This window comes from Rhineura floridana, chromosome 3, assembly GCF_030035675.1.
Source record: "Rhineura floridana isolate rRhiFlo1 chromosome 3, rRhiFlo1.hap2, whole genome shotgun sequence".
NCBI classification, from domain to species: Eukaryota; Metazoa; Chordata; class Lepidosauria; order Squamata; family Rhineuridae; genus Rhineura; species Rhineura floridana.
The window spans coordinates 7,317,217-7,337,689 of NC_084482.1; the positions used below are offsets into that span (position 1 = coordinate 7,317,217).

Below are 20,473 nucleotides of genomic sequence, written 5' to 3' on the forward strand. Positions count from 1 at the left end.
TTTCCCCGGTACCAGACTGCCATTTTCATTTCCTACAATGGCCTAACGCAGCTTCACTCCATGGCACTGTGAGAAATTTAAAGGGTGGGCCCTGGTGGGGGTCTAGAGGAATTGTCATTTTAATTTCCCACAATACTCTGGAGTAAAGCTTTGTCAGGGAACCCCATTCCTGTAGTGCTTCTGCTAATACTACAGCTAGGGTAAACTGGCCAGGGGATTTCACTGATAGGCATGCCATCAGAGGGCACCTGATCAAGGGCCCCCTCAATCCTGGAGCTATGGACCTCCCTCTCTTTGTAACTTATGGGCTTGTAGCAATGCAGTCTGATCATGTGCACTCTTTATCCTTGCCCATCTTGAAATAATGAAAACTAGCAGAGAGGGCATTAGATGGGTTCAGAATATAGTATAGACCTTGTTGGAGGGTGGCGAAATTGGGAATGAAGAGAGTGGGTGAGCCTTTATGTGGCCTTTATGTGTGTTTGAATCTTTACACCTTCCTGCAAATTAGTCAGACAGAGACTTTAAGCTTTAAAATAAGAAATAACTACTTTATTCTGGAAATACATACTTGATAGGAAAGAGTTCTACATCTAGCTGACTAGCTAAGTTGGAGATGCAAACACTAAGCCTAGTGTTTGCCCTCATGCTTGGAGGAGAGGGAGAGACAAAGAGAATATGTCTGCTCTCCCTCTCAAGAGAAAGAAGAAGGAAGGAGGAAGGAGATGTGGTCAACATCCTAAGCATATCAGTCTAGCAGGAAGGGAGAGACAGCAGGAGATCAAAGGATAGGCATTAGCCTAGCCATCTGGAAGTCTCCTCTCTAGCTACCCTTTTTCACCCCATGCAGCCTCAACCCACAAGTTGGAGTTGAACCACATATTCCAACAGACCTTTCCTGGTCTGGGTTCAACCCTGGTATGGGACTGAATCAGCCTTGGTGGCCCTGATAAATTAAATTTATGAAGAGTGGTACACAGGATGTGTGACCATGCTCCTTCTTCTTGATCTCTCTGAGACTTTTGATACCACTGACTATGGTGTCTGTGAGATGGGCATTGGAGGCACTGAAGTGCAGTGGTTCCAATCTTACCTGCAGGGTCAAGTCCAGAGAGTGACACTGGAAGAGTGCTCATTGGCCCCTTGGTGTTTACAGTGTGGTGTACCAGAAGGCAAATTTTATCACCAAAGCTTTTTAACATCTTCATGAAGCCACTGGGACTGGCCATTAGAGTTTGGGAGTGGGATGTCATCAGTGTGCTGATGGCATTCAGCTCTTCTTCTCTATTACATCTAAATCAGGTGAGGCTGGGCAAACCCGGAGCAGTGCCTTGATACAGTGATGGGCTGGATGAGGGGCAAAGAAACTGAGCTATGAGTTAGTGGTTCCCATGTCTAGAAGACAAGCAAACTGCTTGTTCTGGATGTGGTTGCACTCCTTCTGGTGGAAGTTTGCATCCTTGGAGTGCTCCTGGATCCATCTTTATCATTAGAGTCCCAAGTGGTCTTGGTGGCTAGGACCTCCTTCTATAAACTTCACCTGACAGGACAACTGCAGCCATTCGTGGATGAGGATAGCTTGTGATTCAGGCATTGATAACCTCAAAATTAGGCTGCTATAATACACTCTATGTGAAGCTTCCCTTGTGTTTGCAACTAGTTGCAACTAGTACAGAATGCACTGCTTAGAAACTTTGGTATATCTAGTATATAAGCTCCAATAAATAAATAAATAATGGAGCCACCTAGCTACTGATGGGGGTTTCCCATCAACAGCATATAGCACTTCTGTTTAAGGATCAGCACTGGCTGCTTCTATGCTACCAAGACAGAGGGCATTCAGTGTGTCTACACCTAGGTCACATGCCTGCTTAAGACCTTTCTGTTTACACAGGCCTTTTCTGATTTATAGCTCACTGTCTAGATGTTAACTAAGTATTTTTATGCTGTTCTAGGGATTTATGTTCACCGCTGAGGTACCTTGTTTACTGTGAGGTTTGTAAGCCTATAAACAAACAAACATACATAGCGAGAGTGCTTTTGCTGCTGGCTGTGACATTTTATTACAAATTTGTGGTTTTAATTATGATTTACCAATTGTTTGTATTGCTTTTTTATGACTGTTAGGTGCCCTGGGCCTATGTGGTGGATAGATAGATAGATAGATAGATAGATAGATAGATAGATAGATAGATAGATAGATAGATAGATAGATAGATAGATAGATAGATAGATAGATAGATAGAAAATAAAGTTCTGTCTATAAAGTTCTATCTATCTGACACAGATGGGGAGCCTGTGGCCCTCTACATGTTGTTGGACTACCAACTCCCATGAGCCCAAGCCCACATGGCCAATGGTCAGGAACAATGGGAGGTGGAGTCCAACAACATCTAGAGGGCCACAGACTCCCCACTCCTGCTCTAGGGCCTTATGGGAAAGGCAATATCCTAGATAAGCTGGCCCAGAACCAGCCTCCTTCCTTTATGTCCAAGACTAGTCGGCCATGACCACCTTGAGGTGGGAGCACTACCTACTTTTAGAGCGAATGTCAGAGTCTATAAGGAGCACATCTCACCTTCGCTTTCTTCGCCTGGTGGAGCATAAAAAGACAGCCCCAGGGAGATGATGGCAGCAATTTCAAGAATGATCAGTGTCACATCCTGGAGTGCCTCCCATACTAACTGCAGGAAGGTCTTTGGCTTCTTTGGGGGGATGAAATTCTGTCCATAGATCTGCCTTCTCTTTTCCAGGTCAGCTGTGTTGTCTGAAAGGCCTGTGGACAGAAGAAAGACCAGGATGACAAGATGATAAGGGACCCACAGAAACACTTGCAGGTTTATGGTGGGCTGTTGTCTGCTCTACCATACAAATGCTCTAAGTGGTGTGTAAACTTCAAATGTACTAGAAAAATGCATTTAAAAAAATCTCTCTCTCTGGCCGAGGCTAAAACGCCCCGATATGTCACTCTTCTATATGCAAGGTATTTCTTTTTAGGATGGAGGAAGATTTATCGTAATTGATGAAGGTATGTTTGTTTTGTTGTCATTTGTGGATGTCTTGATAACATGATAATATGTTATGTGAAATGGATCTCTGAATTTTGCCAATTGTTTATTTTTAGTTATATTTTGAATTATTACATGATTACAGTGTTTTTTGGTATATTTTGTCATTTGTAAACCACCTTGAGTACAATAGTATAGAAATGCAGTATACAAATTAAAAATGAAATGAAATTCAGGCATGTGAGTACCCCCCTTCTAGTTTGAAACTGTATGGTCCAGACACAAGTTTACTACCTCAGTGAGAAATTCTTGACCACAGGTGCCTAGACCAGGGATGGGGAACCTGTGGTCCTACAGATATTGCTGAACTCCAACTCCCATCATTCCTGACCATCAGCCATGCTGACTGAGACTAATAGGAGTTGGAGTCCAACAACAGGTTCCCTATCCCTGACCTAGACCATGCAATGTAATTGGTGGAATCAGGAGTTTCCTATTGCTGATTTATTTTTGTTTAAGAGAAACAGATGGCCCTTGCAAACTATTTTGCTTTCAGGTGGGAATCAATCACATATCAGCAAATACAGGTTGAACAATTATTAGTTGATTAGGAGGTATTGGAACCTGCTTCTCCAAAGATTGGATTTTTGTGATATGTAAAGTGATGGGGGAATGCCCTGGAACTCAAATATCATCTATCTTCTCTACAAACAAATCAGAATGGATGCTCATCAAATAGCCATTATCATCAAACCTCCTTGCAAACAAATCAGGAAGAATGCTCATTAAACAGGCCATCTGAAAGCACCCAAAGAGAGATGATTAAAGACGTCTAGGGTGGGTTATAACACTAGGGCTCTTTCCTGAGGCCCTGCATACCAATGGCCTTTGCTGGTTAGAACAAGAGGGGTGGGTTCCAAGACCCCTGGATCTCCTCCCTTGCCTTTGGGAATGGAGTGGCAGCCCGTCAGAGGTACTAAGGGGTGCTGTGATCTGCTGGTCAATCTCTCCCATGGCCAGCTGCAGAGGGGATCTCACAAAAGACCCTGAGTTGTGATTCCTGCTGGCTGCCTGGGTCTCTGACATTTTTAATATTTCACAAAGCCCTCCCACCCTGAGTCCAAAGCTGAGCAAAGGAAGAGAAGATGACTGCAGTGCCACCCTGGGGCCCTTTCATCTCATAGGAGTGGGATCCGGGCCTGGGGCGAAGGCCTCCTCCATCACCACAGGCATTAACTCTTTGAAATGCCTCTATACTACAGATGTACATCAGTTCAGGACTGATTTTGCTGCACAACAACAATACGTTTGGCATTGCTGTCTGTTTCCAGAGAATACTCAGGGTAGACACATTCTCTGGAACATTTTTGTAGGTGAAAATAGGGGTACTCTTGTAAGAAAAAAAACCCTCATATCATGAGCAAAGATCACTGCCTGACAACCCTACCAACCTATCCTGATTACACATTGCTAAAGTCTCTTCTTCACCTGCTCCATGTGATTAAATTGACCAGAGCAGTTTACTTAAAACAAAAGAAAATACAACTTTAGAATGTTTTCAATGGATGTTTAATCTCACAGTGAATCTGGTGAGAGAACAACTGCAAGCTCAGACACATTCAGTACATTCTATCCTCTGCATAGAGGAAAGAATGGAACAGGGTTGCCACGCACTGGCATTTTGTGACCGATGTGTGTGCATTGACATTCATGTGCAATACAGTCCAGATGCATCTGCCCCCACTCAGATATTTAGCTGACCCTCCCAACATTTCCCTGCAAAAGGCAAGAAGAGGGACAATGCTTCAGCAGGGACAGATATCAGAAAAACAGGGACTGCCCTTGCTAAAAAGAGAGAGAGAATAGGAGTGCATGGATGGCCAGGGGTATGTGTATCCCCAACCTTCTGATGCTTCCGATATTCTCCAATATGCTTCAGGAACTGTCTATTAACAAGGGACAGTTCTTATTTTCAAGTACAGGAGTAGCCAATGTGGTGCCCTCCTGCTGTTTCTGGACTACGGCTCTCATCATCTCTGACTCTAAGAGGAGTCCAAAAACATCTGGAGGATCCAGGTGCCCACTCCTGCTCTATAGTATCCAGTATCATCTTTTTCTCTTATAAAGCAGTGCAATCTCATCCCCATCTATCCTGAAGCACTGCACAGATAGGTTCTTTCTACAGTTCATACAAGCAGCTGTCTCTTTGCCATCTATGCTTAACCAGAAAAAAGCCCAGCCTTTAAAAGTGGTTTGTCCACTGCATGAAGATAAACATTATCACCTGCTAATGTCTGGAGAGAACAGGCTGCTTTTCAAATATAAAGGCTCAGGAGCTGGTGCCACTAAAAAAGATTGGCAACCCTACCCTCTCAACACACAAACCACACACAATTCCACGTTCTGTTAAAATAAAGTGCCAAACATGCACATATTGTGACAATTAATCTATTCCAGTTGCAGAATTTGCAGCTGCAGAATTTGGCTCTCTAGCCATTAGGAGCAGGAAAGCAGATTCCCCCTCCCCTCAATTTGCCTCAATTAAAAATAAAAATAAAATCAGGACAAATAACAAATAAATAAGTCACAAAATGGCACGGGGACAAGGTTAAAACAGCATCTCCTCTCCCCCACCCCATGCTGCAGTCTCTATCAGGAAGGACTGCTTTTTGTAAAGACGAAGTTATGCCAGTCTAAGCACATAGGTGCTTAAAGTCACATCTACTTTGACAAGTAGGGCAAATATTGCCGTAGGGCAAATATTGCCTTAGGGCAAAAATGGCAGTGCCCCCGCCAACCTCATACTGTGTTCAGCCAGTGCTCACTTGCTTGGCTTCTTACTTACCCCTAGTCCAGGGGGTGGCACTTCCTATCAGCTTCCTCCTCCTTAGTGTCAGTGTTGTCCCTTGTAAAAGTCAGCAGGGAGGAAGATGGGGCAGAACTAGAATGAGTTGGCTCCACCTGTCATTGGCTCTGGCTCCACCTCTTGTTGGGCTCTGTGCCTTCTGCCTCACCAGTCCCAATGGGCACCAGCCGCCACTGACTTTGACCCTTAAACTGATTTAATTGCTTTCAGCACCTTGGACAGCGGCTTGAAAGTTCAGACTAAAACCCGGAGCAGATTCCACTGTCCCACTGACATGGAGCTACCAGCCGTCACTGGGAGTAGGTGACCTCTAAGATTCCTTTCCACTTTAAAACTAGATGATTCTGTAACTAACAGAAAAATCAGTACCCTCACCAAATAACAATTCCCAGCATCCTTTGAGGGAAGCAATGCCAATTATACTGCTATAAACTCTCTATAAGTTTGTAGTGTAGCCTCTGTAATCGTCTCCATCTGTAAGATGGATATAAGAACTATCCCTGTTTCCTAAGGGTGTTGTGCTGATAAAAATGAAGATAATAAGGTACATTAAAAAGCCCTTGATTAAACTCCAGTCTCCCTGTCTACAAAAAAAGTCTATTATTACCTTGTCATTGAGATGGTAAGCTTGTGTATGGGCTGCCTCACCTCAGACTGCAGGTGAGGGCTCATAGTGCTGGATGCTCCTCTATACCAAAAACAAACAAAACTAGCACGTCAGGGGAAATGATAGGCTAGAACCCTTTCCCCTGACATCTAATTTTCTATGTGAAAGGAATATTTTTGCACTCCATCATCCCAGTCACAGGTTCTCCTCCTCAGTGGGAAGAAGGCCTAAATAAATATAAGTCTGGGATGCCATTGAGATGGATGCTACTGACTGAGAAAGAGGACTGATTTGCTATGCCTGAGTCAAGAGGACTAAGGATTTCCATGTGGGGAGTAGGATTCACAGACGTGCTGTTAAATATAGTCAAAATTAAATTACCCAGCCTTTGAATGTGTATTGTGGTTACCTTGTGACTGCATAATAACAAGAGCAACAGTATCAATGTAGGTCAGGTGGTCACTTCCATTTTGTAAAGAAATTTGGCATGCATATCGAGTATGTAAGCCCATCTGATTGCTTACAATAATTGCTCCTTGGTGTGTTGAGTTAGTGAGATATTAATGCTCTTAGCAAATAACCACATGGGATCTGAACCACGGGGAGAACTATCCACAGCCACTTTCCTTCTCTCCCTGGTGCCCATGTGTGGGAATGAATGGGAAAGGGTAGAAAAAAGGGAGGGGGGTTCCCATACATTTTACATTTTTTTACATCTTATTTTAGGTTTGGGTTTTGTGGCTTCCAATTTGTTCAAAACCTCTGGCACTGGAAGGGCTAAAATTCCAAACCAACCAACCAATTGCATTTGCTCACATTCTTTTCCTGTGACATCTCTCTGTCTCTGCCTCTGTCTGTCTCTCTCTCTCTCTCTTTCCTCTTCCAGACTGTTGCTATTTTGGGGTGGGATTCAATCACACACCGGCAAATTCAGGTTGTGAAATTAAAAGGTGATTTGCCGCTCTAGTGCAACAAGCCCATTTTCTTTCCCCGAAACTGGACTTTCCTCCCCAAATTTCTCTGGAAAGAGTTAGATGATACTTGCTTGATGCAATGTTATATAATCTCGCTGCAAACAAATAATTATGAATGCTCAATAAACTCCCGCATCATCTATCCTCCCTGCAAACTTTGTGCAAACAGGATGAATGCTCAATAAAGAGGTAGTCTGGAAGTGACCTCTCTCTGAGACTTGCCCTTGATGAAAGCAGGGGACGGTCTTCCTTCCTTAGGTTAGGCTGCAAAATGCCATAGACACTGATGGTGCTATATAATAAGGCTGCAATTACTTCTTATGCACTTGCTAGGGAGTATGCTCAACTGTACACAGTTGGACTTACTTCTGAGTAAGCATGCAGAGAAATGTGCTACAAATTAATAATAGTCATGATTTCATACACAATCTCCAATGGATTCTGCCTGTAGTATTTTGGTATCCCCCCCCCTCCCCGGCAAATTGTTTGTGTACTTTCACACTTTTTCCCTCCACTTTGCGAAACCCCAAGTATAGGACAGCTATTTCTCCTTGGTGAAAAAGGAAGAAGGCATTTTCAGCCACCTTGAGGCTTAAAGCTTCAGCCAATATAGTATTGCGCTTCTGGCAGTGAACAGGGCTGGCATAGAGTGAGAAAGCTGTGACACACAGTTGATTGTGGGCGTCACGAAAGGACAGCACGCTGTTGCTTTTAAATTTTCTATTATTATTATTATTATTATTATTATTATTATTATTATTATCACCAATAGTGCAGTAGCAAATTCAGAAGTGCAGGATTCCCTCATGATAGTCACAGCCATGCCCCCCCTTTTTGCTGCTGGGTTGAGAATTAGATCCTTCTTAATGCTTCTCTCACAACAGCAGACATCCCTAGAAGCCAATAAGTATGAAAGGGGGGATGTTTGTTGTTGTTGTTATGTGCCTCCAAGTCGACTACGACTTATGGCGACCCTATGAATCAGTGACCTCCAAGAGCATCTGTCATGAACCACCCTGTTCAGATCTTGTAAGTTCAGGTCTGTGGCTTCTTTATGGAATCAATCCATCTCTTGTTTGGCCTTCCTCTTTTTCTACTCCCTTCTGTTTTCCCCAGCATCTTTTCTAATGAATCATGTCTTCTCATGATGTGTCCAAAGTAGGATAACCTCAGTTTCATCATTTTAGCTTCTAGTGATAGTTCTGGTTTAATTTGTTCTAACACCCAATCATTGGTCTTTTTTGCAGTCCATGGTATCCGCAAAGCTCTCCTCCAATACCACATTTCAAATGAGTTGATTTTTCTCTTGTCCGCTTTTTTCACTGTCCAACTTTCACATCCGTACATAGAGATTGGAAATACCATGGTCTGAATCATCAACCTTTTCTAGTTCTCTCACAACTGCTCTCCCTAGTCCTAACCTTCTTCTGATTTCTTGATTATTGTCTCCATTTTGGTTAATGACTGTGCCAAGGTATTGATAATCCTTGACAAGGACTCATTTCCTTTTCCTCTGATTGGCTTGTAGGATGCTGGAGACATTGGGACCCTGCTCCCAAAAAAAGTAAGAAGTCTAAGACTCCCGAGGCCCCAGACGACTACACCCTAGATTTTCATTGCCAGAGAAGAGGCGCTTTTAAGATGTTCTATCTCAAGTGCAAGAAGGAATTGTCTAGCTTCAGGATTATGCATTTATGCATATTATGGGGGAGTAGCATTTGCAGCAAAATGTCAGGAACTGGTAGAATACAGAATACCTGGCAGAATACAGAATACAGAATACCTCTAATACAGAGCTGGGGTGACCATAAATTACTTGGGCCTTTGACTTTGCTATTCTATTTAACTGGGTATTAGATCTGGAGGATTTTGCATACAAATAACAATACTTAGACTTTGTATACAATATGTCAAGTTCAAAGCACTGTTGATACATTATCTCAGGAATCCTTACACCAGCAGCCCTGGTAGGACAGCATAATAACACCTCTCATAAGAGATTTAAGCCTCATATATGAACAGTCTTCTGATCTTTTTCTTCTTCCCTGAAACGCACTCACAAGGGATGGGTGAGTGGATTTGACTGGAGCAGCTGTAGGGAAAGGGGGAAAGAGGGGTGCTTAACCCTTTCCCCTAAGGCCATTTTTCTAATCAAAATCCCCCTGCCAAAGTTGTATTCCCACTCCTATCTTTTCCTCCTGTGGAAATAACAGGGTTTTTTTGGAGAGGGTGGTGGATTTTGGTTAGAAAAACAGCTGAGTGGCCAGAGGCAGAGAAAGACAGCACTTCCAGACTACCTGTTTATTGAACATTCATCCTGATTTCTTTGCAGGGAGATTAAATGATGTTGGCTATTTAATGAACATTCACTCTTTATTTTCCCATCACTTTCCTTGCTGCAAAAAGTGTGATCTTTTGGGGAAGCGGGTTTGCTGCACAAGATCAACTACAATAGCACAATCTGAATTTGTTGGTATGCAATTGAATGCCACCTGAAAACAGAGACAGCCTAGAAGTGCTCAGAGACAGGACTCCTGTTATCTGTGATAGTTGTATAGATGAGGAAATGTCAGCAGGTGCTGCTTGTCACATGGGATGGAAACAAAATGACACCATCCAAATTTCAACCCAACCAGCAAAGGTGCAGGAGCTCTGGAGCCTTCCTTTGCATCTGCTCAGACAGTCATCGCATTTGGACTGCTCTCTGCTTTACCTGCTTCTCTCCCCTTCTCCTCTTCCTCCTCCCAGCAGCCTTGCTCAGCGCTCCCTTGTCTACCCTTGCTTCCTCCCTCCGCACAGTGGCCTCCCCAGCTCCCTCTCCGGCGCTGTCACCCGCTGCCCTCCTCACTTGCCTGATTCCCCCCTCCCTCCCCCACTGTGTGATGGGAAAGGAGATGCAGCTCCCTGCAGCAGAGAGCCAGTACCGGCTTCTGCTGCCGCAACCTCAAGGACAATTCAAGGGGAAAGCAGCAAAGGGAGGGATGGAAGCAAGCAGGCAGGCGGCTGGACCGGTCTGCTTCAAATCTGCTGGCAGTTTCCAAAGGTCTTGTCATCATCAGACATCACTGCCTCCCTCCACTCCTGAAAGGAAGAAGCTTTGTGGGGAGGGTGCCCACTGGAGCAGAGCAAGTCCCCCTCCCCACTCTTTTCTCAGAAAGGGAAGAGGGAAGCAAGCAAGGGCATATCAAGACATGAACCCATAGTGGATGCTGGTCATAAACCATTGCCAGGGGGCAGGCCTTTAAAAACAAGTAAGATTTTTGCCCGAACTCCTCCACTCCAGGGAGAAATGCCTTATCTAGACTGGAAGTCCTGTCCCCTAATCCCAAGTGTGTGTGGGCTGGCTTTGGTTTAGTTAACTAAACTAAATATACTCTGCACGTTCTCAGAGGTGCCTCTTCTTTATTATTGCTTCACTGTGCTGAAGCCTGACATTCAGACACATCTGGAGCTGAATATTGGCAGCAGATGACTTGCCTTGTATTAAACTCTGCCATGCTCTAAATCAAGCCTGGCAAGGCAGCAAAGTCTCTGCTGATGCAGGAGTGGGGAACCCGTGGCCCTTCAGTTGGCATGGCTATTGGTCAGGGATGATGGGAGCTGTTGTCTGGCAACATCTGGAGGGCCACAGGGTTCCTCAGCCTTTTATTAAAACTACAAAAGCAAAATCATCCTCCCCACCCCCAGTGTTCTCCCCAAAATCATGCAAATATTTTACTATACCCAATGCAGCTAAGTCTCAAAGTTTTACGGGAGGGTGTTCAAAGAAGCTGCAGCAGCAACTGAGCATGTGTAGAGGACCTCATCACTAAATAACCATATCCCACACCCAGAGATCTGGGATTAGGGGATGTAGGTCCCACTGGCAAGAAATATAACAGACTGCAGCAGACAAAAAGCTGGGAAGGGGGATCACTCCACTGAGAGAAAAGCAACGTTTGGCTCCTCTTCTCCTTGAACTGTTCCCATCCTTGCTGTCCAAATAAGAATGCTGGTCTTGGAGAGTGCTCAAATGGGGTGGAAGTGGGGAATAGGGGGCTTTTAATGAAATCCACAAGCCCTGATTTCCTCCCCACCTCCCAATATTAGCTAAATCAGGTCCCTTAATCTTGTAAAAACAATAGGTAAAGGGCTGTCTGAAAAGGTATGGCATTGGCCTCTCCTCCCCACCCCCAATAATTTGAGCACTGCTCTGGGGGAAAAATTGGAGAAAGCAATTCTTTGTTGTTTTACCCCTCCTAACATCTGGTAAGTAGAGGTGTGATTTCTTGAGAGACGGAGGAAGTATATGGAATCACGTGCCAAGGTGGTGCTGGAGGACAATTTGAGGAGTCCCCAATTCTAAGAGCTTTCTCCACCGTATTTCCAGTTCTGGAGATTGGAACTGGTAGCGAAATCTTCCTGTCTTCTTCTGGAATGACATTAGTGGGCCAATCCACCTGGGCGCCCGTGCAGTCATGGTGACAAGAAAGAGGGAAGACTGAATGCTGGTCTGAGAGCACTTTACAAAACCACTGGATGACATGGAATCAGGGAGGAATCTGCATCTGCGGTTATCTTCAAGGAGCCCTGGGTAGTTCTTTGAGTGCCACGGTTTTAGTGAAGCAAGCCAAAAATCACAGGAATCATAGGAAGCTGCCTTATACTGAGTCAGACCATTGGTCAATCTAGCTCAGTACTGTCCACACTGTCCACAGTCCACCCCTCTCTGGGGTTTCAGGCAGGGACTCTTTCCCAGCCCTACCTGGAGATGCCAGGGATTGAACGTGGGACCTCCTGCCTGCAAGGCAGATACTCTGCCACTGAACTACATGGTCTCCTCTCTGCCATTGTCATGGAGTCAGAACTGAACAGATGGTGGAGCAGGAGGGGATCTGTTTCTGACATCAGAGCTTTTAAATATTAATGTTCAAACAGGGAAAGCCAAAGCTCTGAGTACACTGCTGCCTCCCCCCTTTGATGAACTGGGGCCTAGGCAAAGAAACTGGTTGATTCAACAATCCGGGTAGAGACACACTTGTGGTTGTGCTGGCTTCAGTACATCTCCACCTCCATTTTCTGAATGCGGGGAGACACGATGCCAGTCAAACTCGTGTCCTTTTTACTCCAAAACCTCAGAAGGTGGAGCTCAAGTGTTTTACCTTGAAGTCAGCTTCACACAGACTTCAGAACTGATTGGTCATCAGCCCAGTTGCCACTCCAGGTATGTCTATTGAAAACACTTTGCTGTAGGCTCAGGCAGACACAGCAATTGGCCCAACGCTTTGCTATGTGTGGTCCTAATCAGCAATGGGGAAGGGAGACGTGTCCAGCTGTGGGCAAATACGTTTGAAACTACAGCCAGACAAAACAGTCTCGCTGCTTTTGAAATAACTAGTGTGCATGTACCCTCAGAGGAGGGTAGTAAACAATGGGTCAAACTGCCTGCAGAAGGGGTGGGCCACCTTCCTTTCAAGGACTACCAATTGAACTGGGTGGCCTTCTAAGGTCTTGTTAGCGCCTGTACTCTATCCTCTCCCCCATGCTATTCAACATCTATGTAAAGCCGCTGGGGGCCATCATCAGGAGATTTGGGCTGTGGTGCCACCAATATGTGGATGACACTCAGCTCTATCTCTCGTTTAAGTCCTCACCAGAGTTGGCAGTGGACACCATTTCCAAGTGCCTGGAATCCGTAAGTGAATGGATGGGAAGGAATAGGCTGAAACTAAATCCCGACAAGACTGAGGTGTTACTCGTGGGAGACAGGGGCAGGTTGGGGGATATAGACCTGGTGTTCAATGGGGTAAAATTGCCCCTAAAAGACCAGGTCCGCAGCCTCGGGGTCATTCTTGATTCCCAGCTGTCCATGGAGGCTCAGGTCTCGGCAGTGAGCCGGGCAGCTTGGTATCAATTACGTCTGATAAGGAGACTGCAACCCTACCTTCCTGCCCATCTGCTCCCACGGGTGATACATGCCCTGGTCTTCTCCCGCTTAGACTACTGTAATGCGCTCTACGTGGGGTTACCCCTGAAAACAGTCCGGAAATTGCATCTGATACAGAATGCAGCGGCACGTTTGATTAAGAACAGCCGTCGCCGTGATCATATCACTCCGGTGTTAGTAGATCTACACTGGCTACCAGTTGTTTACCGGGCCCAATTCAAGGTGTTGGTGTTGACCTTCAAAGCCCTATACGGTTTCGGCCCAGTTTATCTGAAGGAGCGCCTCCAGCATCACCAATTATGCCGCCTGACGAGATCAGCCGCACAAGACCTTCTCTCGGTCCCACCAGTTAGGACAGTGAGGCTGGTGCGGACCAGAGAGAGGGCATTTTCGATTGTGGCCCCCACCCTCTGGAATTCCCTTCCTTTTGATCTTCGCCATGCCCCTTCCCTGATAGGTTTCCGCCGGGCCTTGAAGACCTGGCTGTTCAGGCAGGCCTACGGGATCTCTGGGGTAGGTTGCTTTTAATATTGGTACATTAATTACTGTTTTGGTTTTCATTGGTTTTTATTGTATTTTACTATGTAAATGTACATCGCCTAGAGTGACCGTTAATTCGGCCAGATAGGCGACTCATAAATAACATTTTATTATTATTATTATTATTATATGTACGTATAAACCTTTGATTGCCAACCAATCAGCCAAATTCCCACTTCTTTCCTTGTCAAGGGAAGTAAGAGCAGAAAGTTAAACGTAAAGCAGGTGGACCCTGCTCCACTTGTATCCATTTATAAAAAGGTAAAGGTGTCCCCACACTTATAGTGCCAGTCGTTTCCGACTCTTAGGGTGACGTCTTGCGATGTTTACTAGGCAGACCGTACATATGGGGTGGGATTGCCAGTTCCTTCCCCGGTCTTTCTTTACCCCCCAGCATATGTCGGGTACTCATTTTACCGACCACGGATGGATGGAAGGCTGAGTGGACCTCGACCCCTTTTTACCGGAGATTCGACTTCCTCCTTCCGTTGGAATCGAACTCCGGCCGTGAGCACAGCTTCGGCTGCGTTACCACCACTTACCACTCTGCGCCACAGAGGACTGCAATTGGAGAATCTTGGTCAGCTTTCCCCTTATTTCCCTTAATACATCCCAAACACATTTATTAGGAAGTAAACCCCATCTGCTCAAAAGCTAAAGTGGTACAGTCCATTCTACTGCCTCATGACTCAACCACTTCATCCCCACCTCATTCTGGTACCTATAGACCAGGCCTCAGACTGAGTTTTCAATCTGACTCTTTCCAAGTGCATGCAGAGGATGAAATCACAAAGTCTCTTTGTTTTTCAGCAGTACCTTGACCCTGACCCTATTATCTTCACAACTCTGCTAAAGGAAACAACACTTCCAAAGGTCTTAACAGAAATCTGCAAAACATGAATAAATCCTCAATGTTTATGCCTCCAGCAATCCATTCATCAGGTTTACTTCTGAGTTGCAAATGCAGCAGCAGAATTGACTAAGCAGATGAGCATCAATTAGATTACAAACAACAACAACAATAATGCCAAAGTGATTCACTATAATTAAACCCAGAAATTGCCATGAAGATGTGCCCATCATTCTAAGATGTGGCTATGGCTTAGAATCATAGGCTCATAGAGTTGGAAGGAACCTATAAGGCCATTGAGTCCAACCCCCTGCTCAATGCAGGAATCCAAATCAAAGCATTCCTGACAGATGGCTGTCCAGCTGCCTCTTGAATGCCTCCAGTGTTGGAGAGCCCACCACCTCCCTAGGTAATTGGTTCCATCGTCGTACCTCTCTAACACTTAGAAAGTTTTTCCTGATATTCAGTTGAAATCTGGCTTCCTGTAACTTGAGCCCATTATTCCGTGTCCTGCAGTCTGGAATGACCAAGACGAGATCCTGGCCCTCCTCTGTGTGGCAACCTTTCAAGTACTTGAAGATGCTAGAATAGACAGATGATGCTGTTCCACATTCTAGAGGTAGCTGCATCTCAATATAAGAAGAATCCTGCTGGATCAGACCAAAATAGCCAGCCGCATGCCTATGGGAAGGCCACATGCAGAACATCAGGACAATAGCCTTCTCCTGCTGCTGTTCCCTAGTGACTGATATTCATAGGCATCCTGCCTGATTCAGGAGGTAATATATGGCCATCGTGGCAAGTAGCTATTGATACTCTTATCCTCCATGAATTTGTCAAACTCCCTTTAAAAGCTGTATTACGTGGTGGCCATTACTACATCTTGCGGTAGCAAAATTCCATAGTTTTAACTATGCACTGTATGAAGTAGTATTCTCTTTTTCTGTTCTGAATCTCTCATGATTCAGCTTCATTGTATGACCCCAGGTTCTAGTATTATGAGGGGAGTAGGACTTCTGTATATTCACTTTTTCACACCATGCATGTTTTTATGTACTTCTGTCATGGTCCCCTTACTCTCCTTTTTTCTAAACTAAAGAGTCCAAACTTTGTAACTTTTCCCTGCGGGGGGGTTGTTCTAGCCCCTAATACAGCCATCATAAGAATGATCCTGTTATAGACAATTGTCTCATTGTCCTGAGAAGCAAGCAGAGTTCAAAGGCTCTGAATATGGCCTGATGTTTGACACCCTTGGCTTAAATAGTTGCCACATTCCAGAGCTGGCTCCATCTCAGCCATGAGTGAGGCACCATATCATAGAAGGGCCCTGCCATTGAACAAGGTAGACATTTATCCACAGAATCATCTTGAAAGGGGTGCCATAGGGCCAGATGATAGCTGCAACTGTTAGCAACAACATGCTATATATGACAAGTGAATTCCCATGGCTCCTTGACTGAGGGTCCTGACAGTGGGACAGGTTTGAAACTGGCTTTTAGTTGTAAACCAGGCATACCTTTAAAGTGACAGAAGGAAGACCAGGATGGTGCAGTCCATCATACAAAGCCCCACAGCAGACACACCCCAGCACAGTGCCCATTTTGTTCCATAACAGGGTTTCAGGGAGCACAGAGTAGATATACCTAATATATAACCATGCCACTTCAAATACTTTCGGAAACTTCAAACTCCTGCCCTATCACTACATCCTCTTCCTGCCGCCAAAAAAAGACTTCCTGGAGACTCTTGCTTGTACTGATGACAAGTGAGTGACCCATACAAACACTTCTCCGTGTGAAATACTTTCCCATAATTCTATGGAAGGGATAACTTGGAGGAGACAGAAAGGGGGGGGAGAAAGAGAATGTACCCCAGCCACGTCTTTTTAAAAGGGTTGCAACCCAGTTAGAAATGTCCAGAGGGGTAGCCATGTTAATCTCTTGCAACAAAAATAATCAGAGTCTTGTGGCACCTTAAATATTAACAATTTATTATGGCATAAGCTTTCGTGAACTCAAATGCACTTTGTCAGATGCATTAAGTGTCAAAGATTAAAGGTGTGCCTATCTAACGTATATTCAAGCTCTAATGACCACTGACTACAATTTTTGCAATGAAATGGGCTTGCATCCACAAAAGCTTATGTCATAATAAATACGTTAGGTCACTTCCACACTATCACTGTTTTGTGGAAGGGACTCAGTTGCATGTATTGTGCAATTAAAGCGGGTTAAGTGCTCTGGCACAACAAATCCATGGACTTTTTGCAGTTAGGAAAGTGATGGGGAAATGTACTAAAAAGTCTGGGATAATGATCTATTTGATGTATAACTTTCTTACAAACTAATCAGAATTAATGTTCAATAAAGAGCGGATATTGTATAATTTCCACGCAAGTTTTGTTTAAGCAAATCAGGATGCATTATCATTAAACAAGTTGTCTGGAGGAGCCCTTAGTCTTGAAAGTGCCACAAAATCCAATTAAAGACAATTGTAATGTGTATTTCAGTAGATTAATTTATTGATTAAATTTGCATATGTTTGCATGTAATTAAAAATTGCAGCAAGAATCATACTTTGTTTTCAAATGATGTATGAATATGTCATAGCAACAGGGCCGGCGGCCAGGTGGGGCCCTGGCCAAGGGCCCACAACTTAACAGGGGCCCGCTATTCCAAGCTGGCCTGATACTACTGCATATACTGTCACTGCCGCCCTACACCTCCCCATTTGAGAAAAAAAAAAATCTCCTGCCTGCTCAACACACTGCTTGCTTTCTAGGCTTCTAGATTTCTTTACCATCCTCCTTACTGCTCACAGGAGCTGAGTCACTCCCACTGAGTTGAGGCTGCATGTTGGAAACTGAAGGCTACCAATCTTCCCTTGCTTCCAGCCCTGCTCGGAAGGAAGCCCTTTGAGCGGGAAGCTTTGCACTTTCTTGGAATTTGCATAAGTAAGTAGTAAACATTATGCAAGTAAACAAGCAACCCCGCAAAGCCCCTTTACACAGTAAGCTAAGGAGAACTTATAGAAAAGGGGAAGGAGAGACAAAGCTCACTCTACACAGTATTTCACTGTGACTTATTGTCTTGGTTTTACACAAGGTTGCTTGTCTGCCATGTTGGCACTTTAAAATAAATAAAAATATTTACAAAAAAACCCTTCACCAATTTTTGATGCTACTGCATCAAATTTGTGAATGAGGTAATGTTTGGATATGTGTTCTTTGCTTTTTGTCAAAGATTTTTTGAACCCAAGTCTGCAGCATGCGTTTGCCCCCCCCCCCGCTCAAAAAAGCTGTACTAGAAACTCCAGATGTCCTTTCCAAAGTGTCTTCCCTATTCTTGAGTTCTGGTAGTGATATCTTTCATATGGGAAGGATTTGTAGATAATATGAAACTGGCTTTTACCAAATCCAGCCATTGGCATACCTAACCCAGTGCTGTCCACTCCCCAGTCTTACTTTTAAATTTGTTCACAAATGACCTGGAGTTAGAAGTGAACACTGAGGTGGCCAAGTTTACTGCTGATGACACTCAGTTGTTCAGGGTGGTTAAAACTAAAAGGGGTCATGAAGAACTCTAAAAGCATCTCTCGAAACTGGGTGAATGAGCATTAAAATGGCAAATCTGGTTCAATGTAAGCAAGTGTAACGTGATGTCCATTGGGACAAAAATCCTAATTTCACCTATAAACTAATGGTACTTTTAAAAATAAATAAGTGGTTGTCACATCGGTCAAAATTTGTTTTAGTTTAAAAAGAAGGAGCCAAGATGGGGGTGTGGTATAAAAAGGAAAGGAGGGGGCCAAAGGGCCCTCTGGTATCCTGTGCCCAGGGGCCCCAAGAAACCCAGGGGCCCTGCATAGCAGGCATTATCACAGAAGAGGCATTCCTTCCTCTGCAAATGAAAAGGGAGAATTGCTCTTTTAAGGATGGTGCTTGCTATCTGCATTTTTTATAAGTACTAGCACACACAAATTAAAATCTGTTGTCCTACTAATCAAGGAGTGAATTTAAAGTTTGTAAACAAATCTAATCAGTCTAAATGATTAATTAAATGATTAATAATTAAACATTGCAGCCATCATATTTCCTCTCCTTAGACCTAGGTTGGAAATGTATTTATTTATTTATTTATTACATTTATATACTGCCACAGAGCCGAAGCTCTCTGGGTGGTTTACAGCAACTAAAAGAGAGATTCAGTTCTGGGAGGGCTTGTAGGTTAGGGTAGAGCAGGGATGGGGTACCTGTGGCCTTCCAGATGTTGCTGGACTCTGACTCCCACCAGCCCCAGCCAGCATAGCTAAAGGTCAAGGATGCTGAGAGTCAAAGTCCAACAACTTCTGGAGAACTTCAAGCTCTCCACCTTTGAACTATGTGGAACTAGGAGCCAAGATTCCTGGCATCTGTTAGTTCTGGGATAAAAAAAAGATGTGCAGGTGGTAAAAATTATTATTATTATTATTATTATTATTATTAATTACCCACAGTTCTTCCCAAAGGAGCCCAAGGTGGCAAACATCAAAGTAGTAGAACAATATAATATAATATAATATAATATAATATAATATAATATAATATAATATAATATAATATAATATAATATAATATAATATAATATAATATAATATAATATAATATAATAAATGTGAAATTAGTTTGACCAGCAAAAAGGCTAGCCTGGACACTTTTGTTCCTTTAACAAAAGTGTGAAATTCAGAAATCAGCAGATGAAGATTTTTCAAGGCATTGGAGGTAAATATGGTCATCTGTTTAATTGCTACAGAGCCTGTTGCAAAAGGCACAGGGGCAGGTGCAAAAGCTGGTAGCCTCAAAAATTGGTAACCTTAGAGCAAGCGCTCCTGGGTTCTGTTCTCAGCTCTCACCAGGCAGGAGGGGCTATCTAGTCACAGCTAGAGCGATCTGGACACTCTGGGGCTGTCTCCCCAACTCCAAAGATGGCAGGCGTGGGGGGGGGGGAGAAAAGCCATTTTTCAATGGGTAAGAGAGCAGGCATTTTAAGATGTGGGATTTACGTGTAAACTGAGTGGGTCCCAAAGTCCAAAAAGCTAAATGTGGGTAATCTAAATAAAAGGGCTAGAAACCTAAAATGAAATAAAATTATGTAGCTGAAAATTCAAGAAAGCAGCCTGCTATAACACTCTGAGAGCACCAGAACTTTTCCAACTACCACTGAACCTGTGGCTTTGGACTAGGGGAGTCCAAAGAGTTCCTGCACTGTGTTAGTTAGGGAGACTGTCCAGTCCCCCACACCAAAAAAATCTGGTACCTTCAGTGGGGGAGGTCTTGAGTCTCCTGCAGAGCCCGTTGACATCAGTGTAGGTCTCCTGGACTTTCTGGAGCGCCTCGGCCCCACGCAGCTCCATGAGGGAGCGCAACTCCGCCAGGGTGCAGCCAAAGCCACCTGCATGGTTCAACTCTCGCCGCTGGCTTTTGGGGTAGAAATCCACTGAACTGTTGGCCATGTCTCCCATGGTGAAGGTGAAGCCGCAGCTTGGCTGGGCAACACTGGGTGAAGGTGCAGGGTAGGGTGGGGTGGGGAGATGAAGAGTTGCCTTGGGCTAGGTCAGCCTGGTAGACAGAAGGAGAGACCTGTGGGGGTGGAATGGTAGAAGGTGTTCACTGGAGGACAAGGAAGGAACTGCAGGAAATAATCATAATTTTGATTCCCTTCTGT

At 44.3% G+C, this 20,473-nt stretch overlaps 1 protein-coding gene across 18 annotated transcripts in view; it reads right to left on the reverse strand.

Moving 5' to 3' along the window:
* The window catches only part of ATP2B3 (ATPase plasma membrane Ca2+ transporting 3), a 100,790-nt gene extending 80,520 nt beyond the window's left edge, over nucleotides 1-20,270 (reverse strand). For 16 of the 18 annotated variants that reach the window (XM_061614241.1, XM_061614238.1, XM_061614239.1 and 13 more), the window contains exons 1-2: nucleotides 20,066-20,270; nucleotides 2,579-2,776 (exon numbers count right to left, since the gene is read on the reverse strand). In XM_061614241.1, coding sequence (XP_061470225.1) covers nucleotides 2,579-2,776; nucleotides 20,066-20,270 — 403 coding nt within the window. The remainder of the gene's footprint in view (nucleotides 1-2,578; nucleotides 2,777-20,065) is intronic. The other 2 variants (XM_061614240.1, XM_061614236.1) reach the window with 1 other exon arrangement.
* Nucleotides 20,271-20,473: the final 203 nt, after the last annotated feature.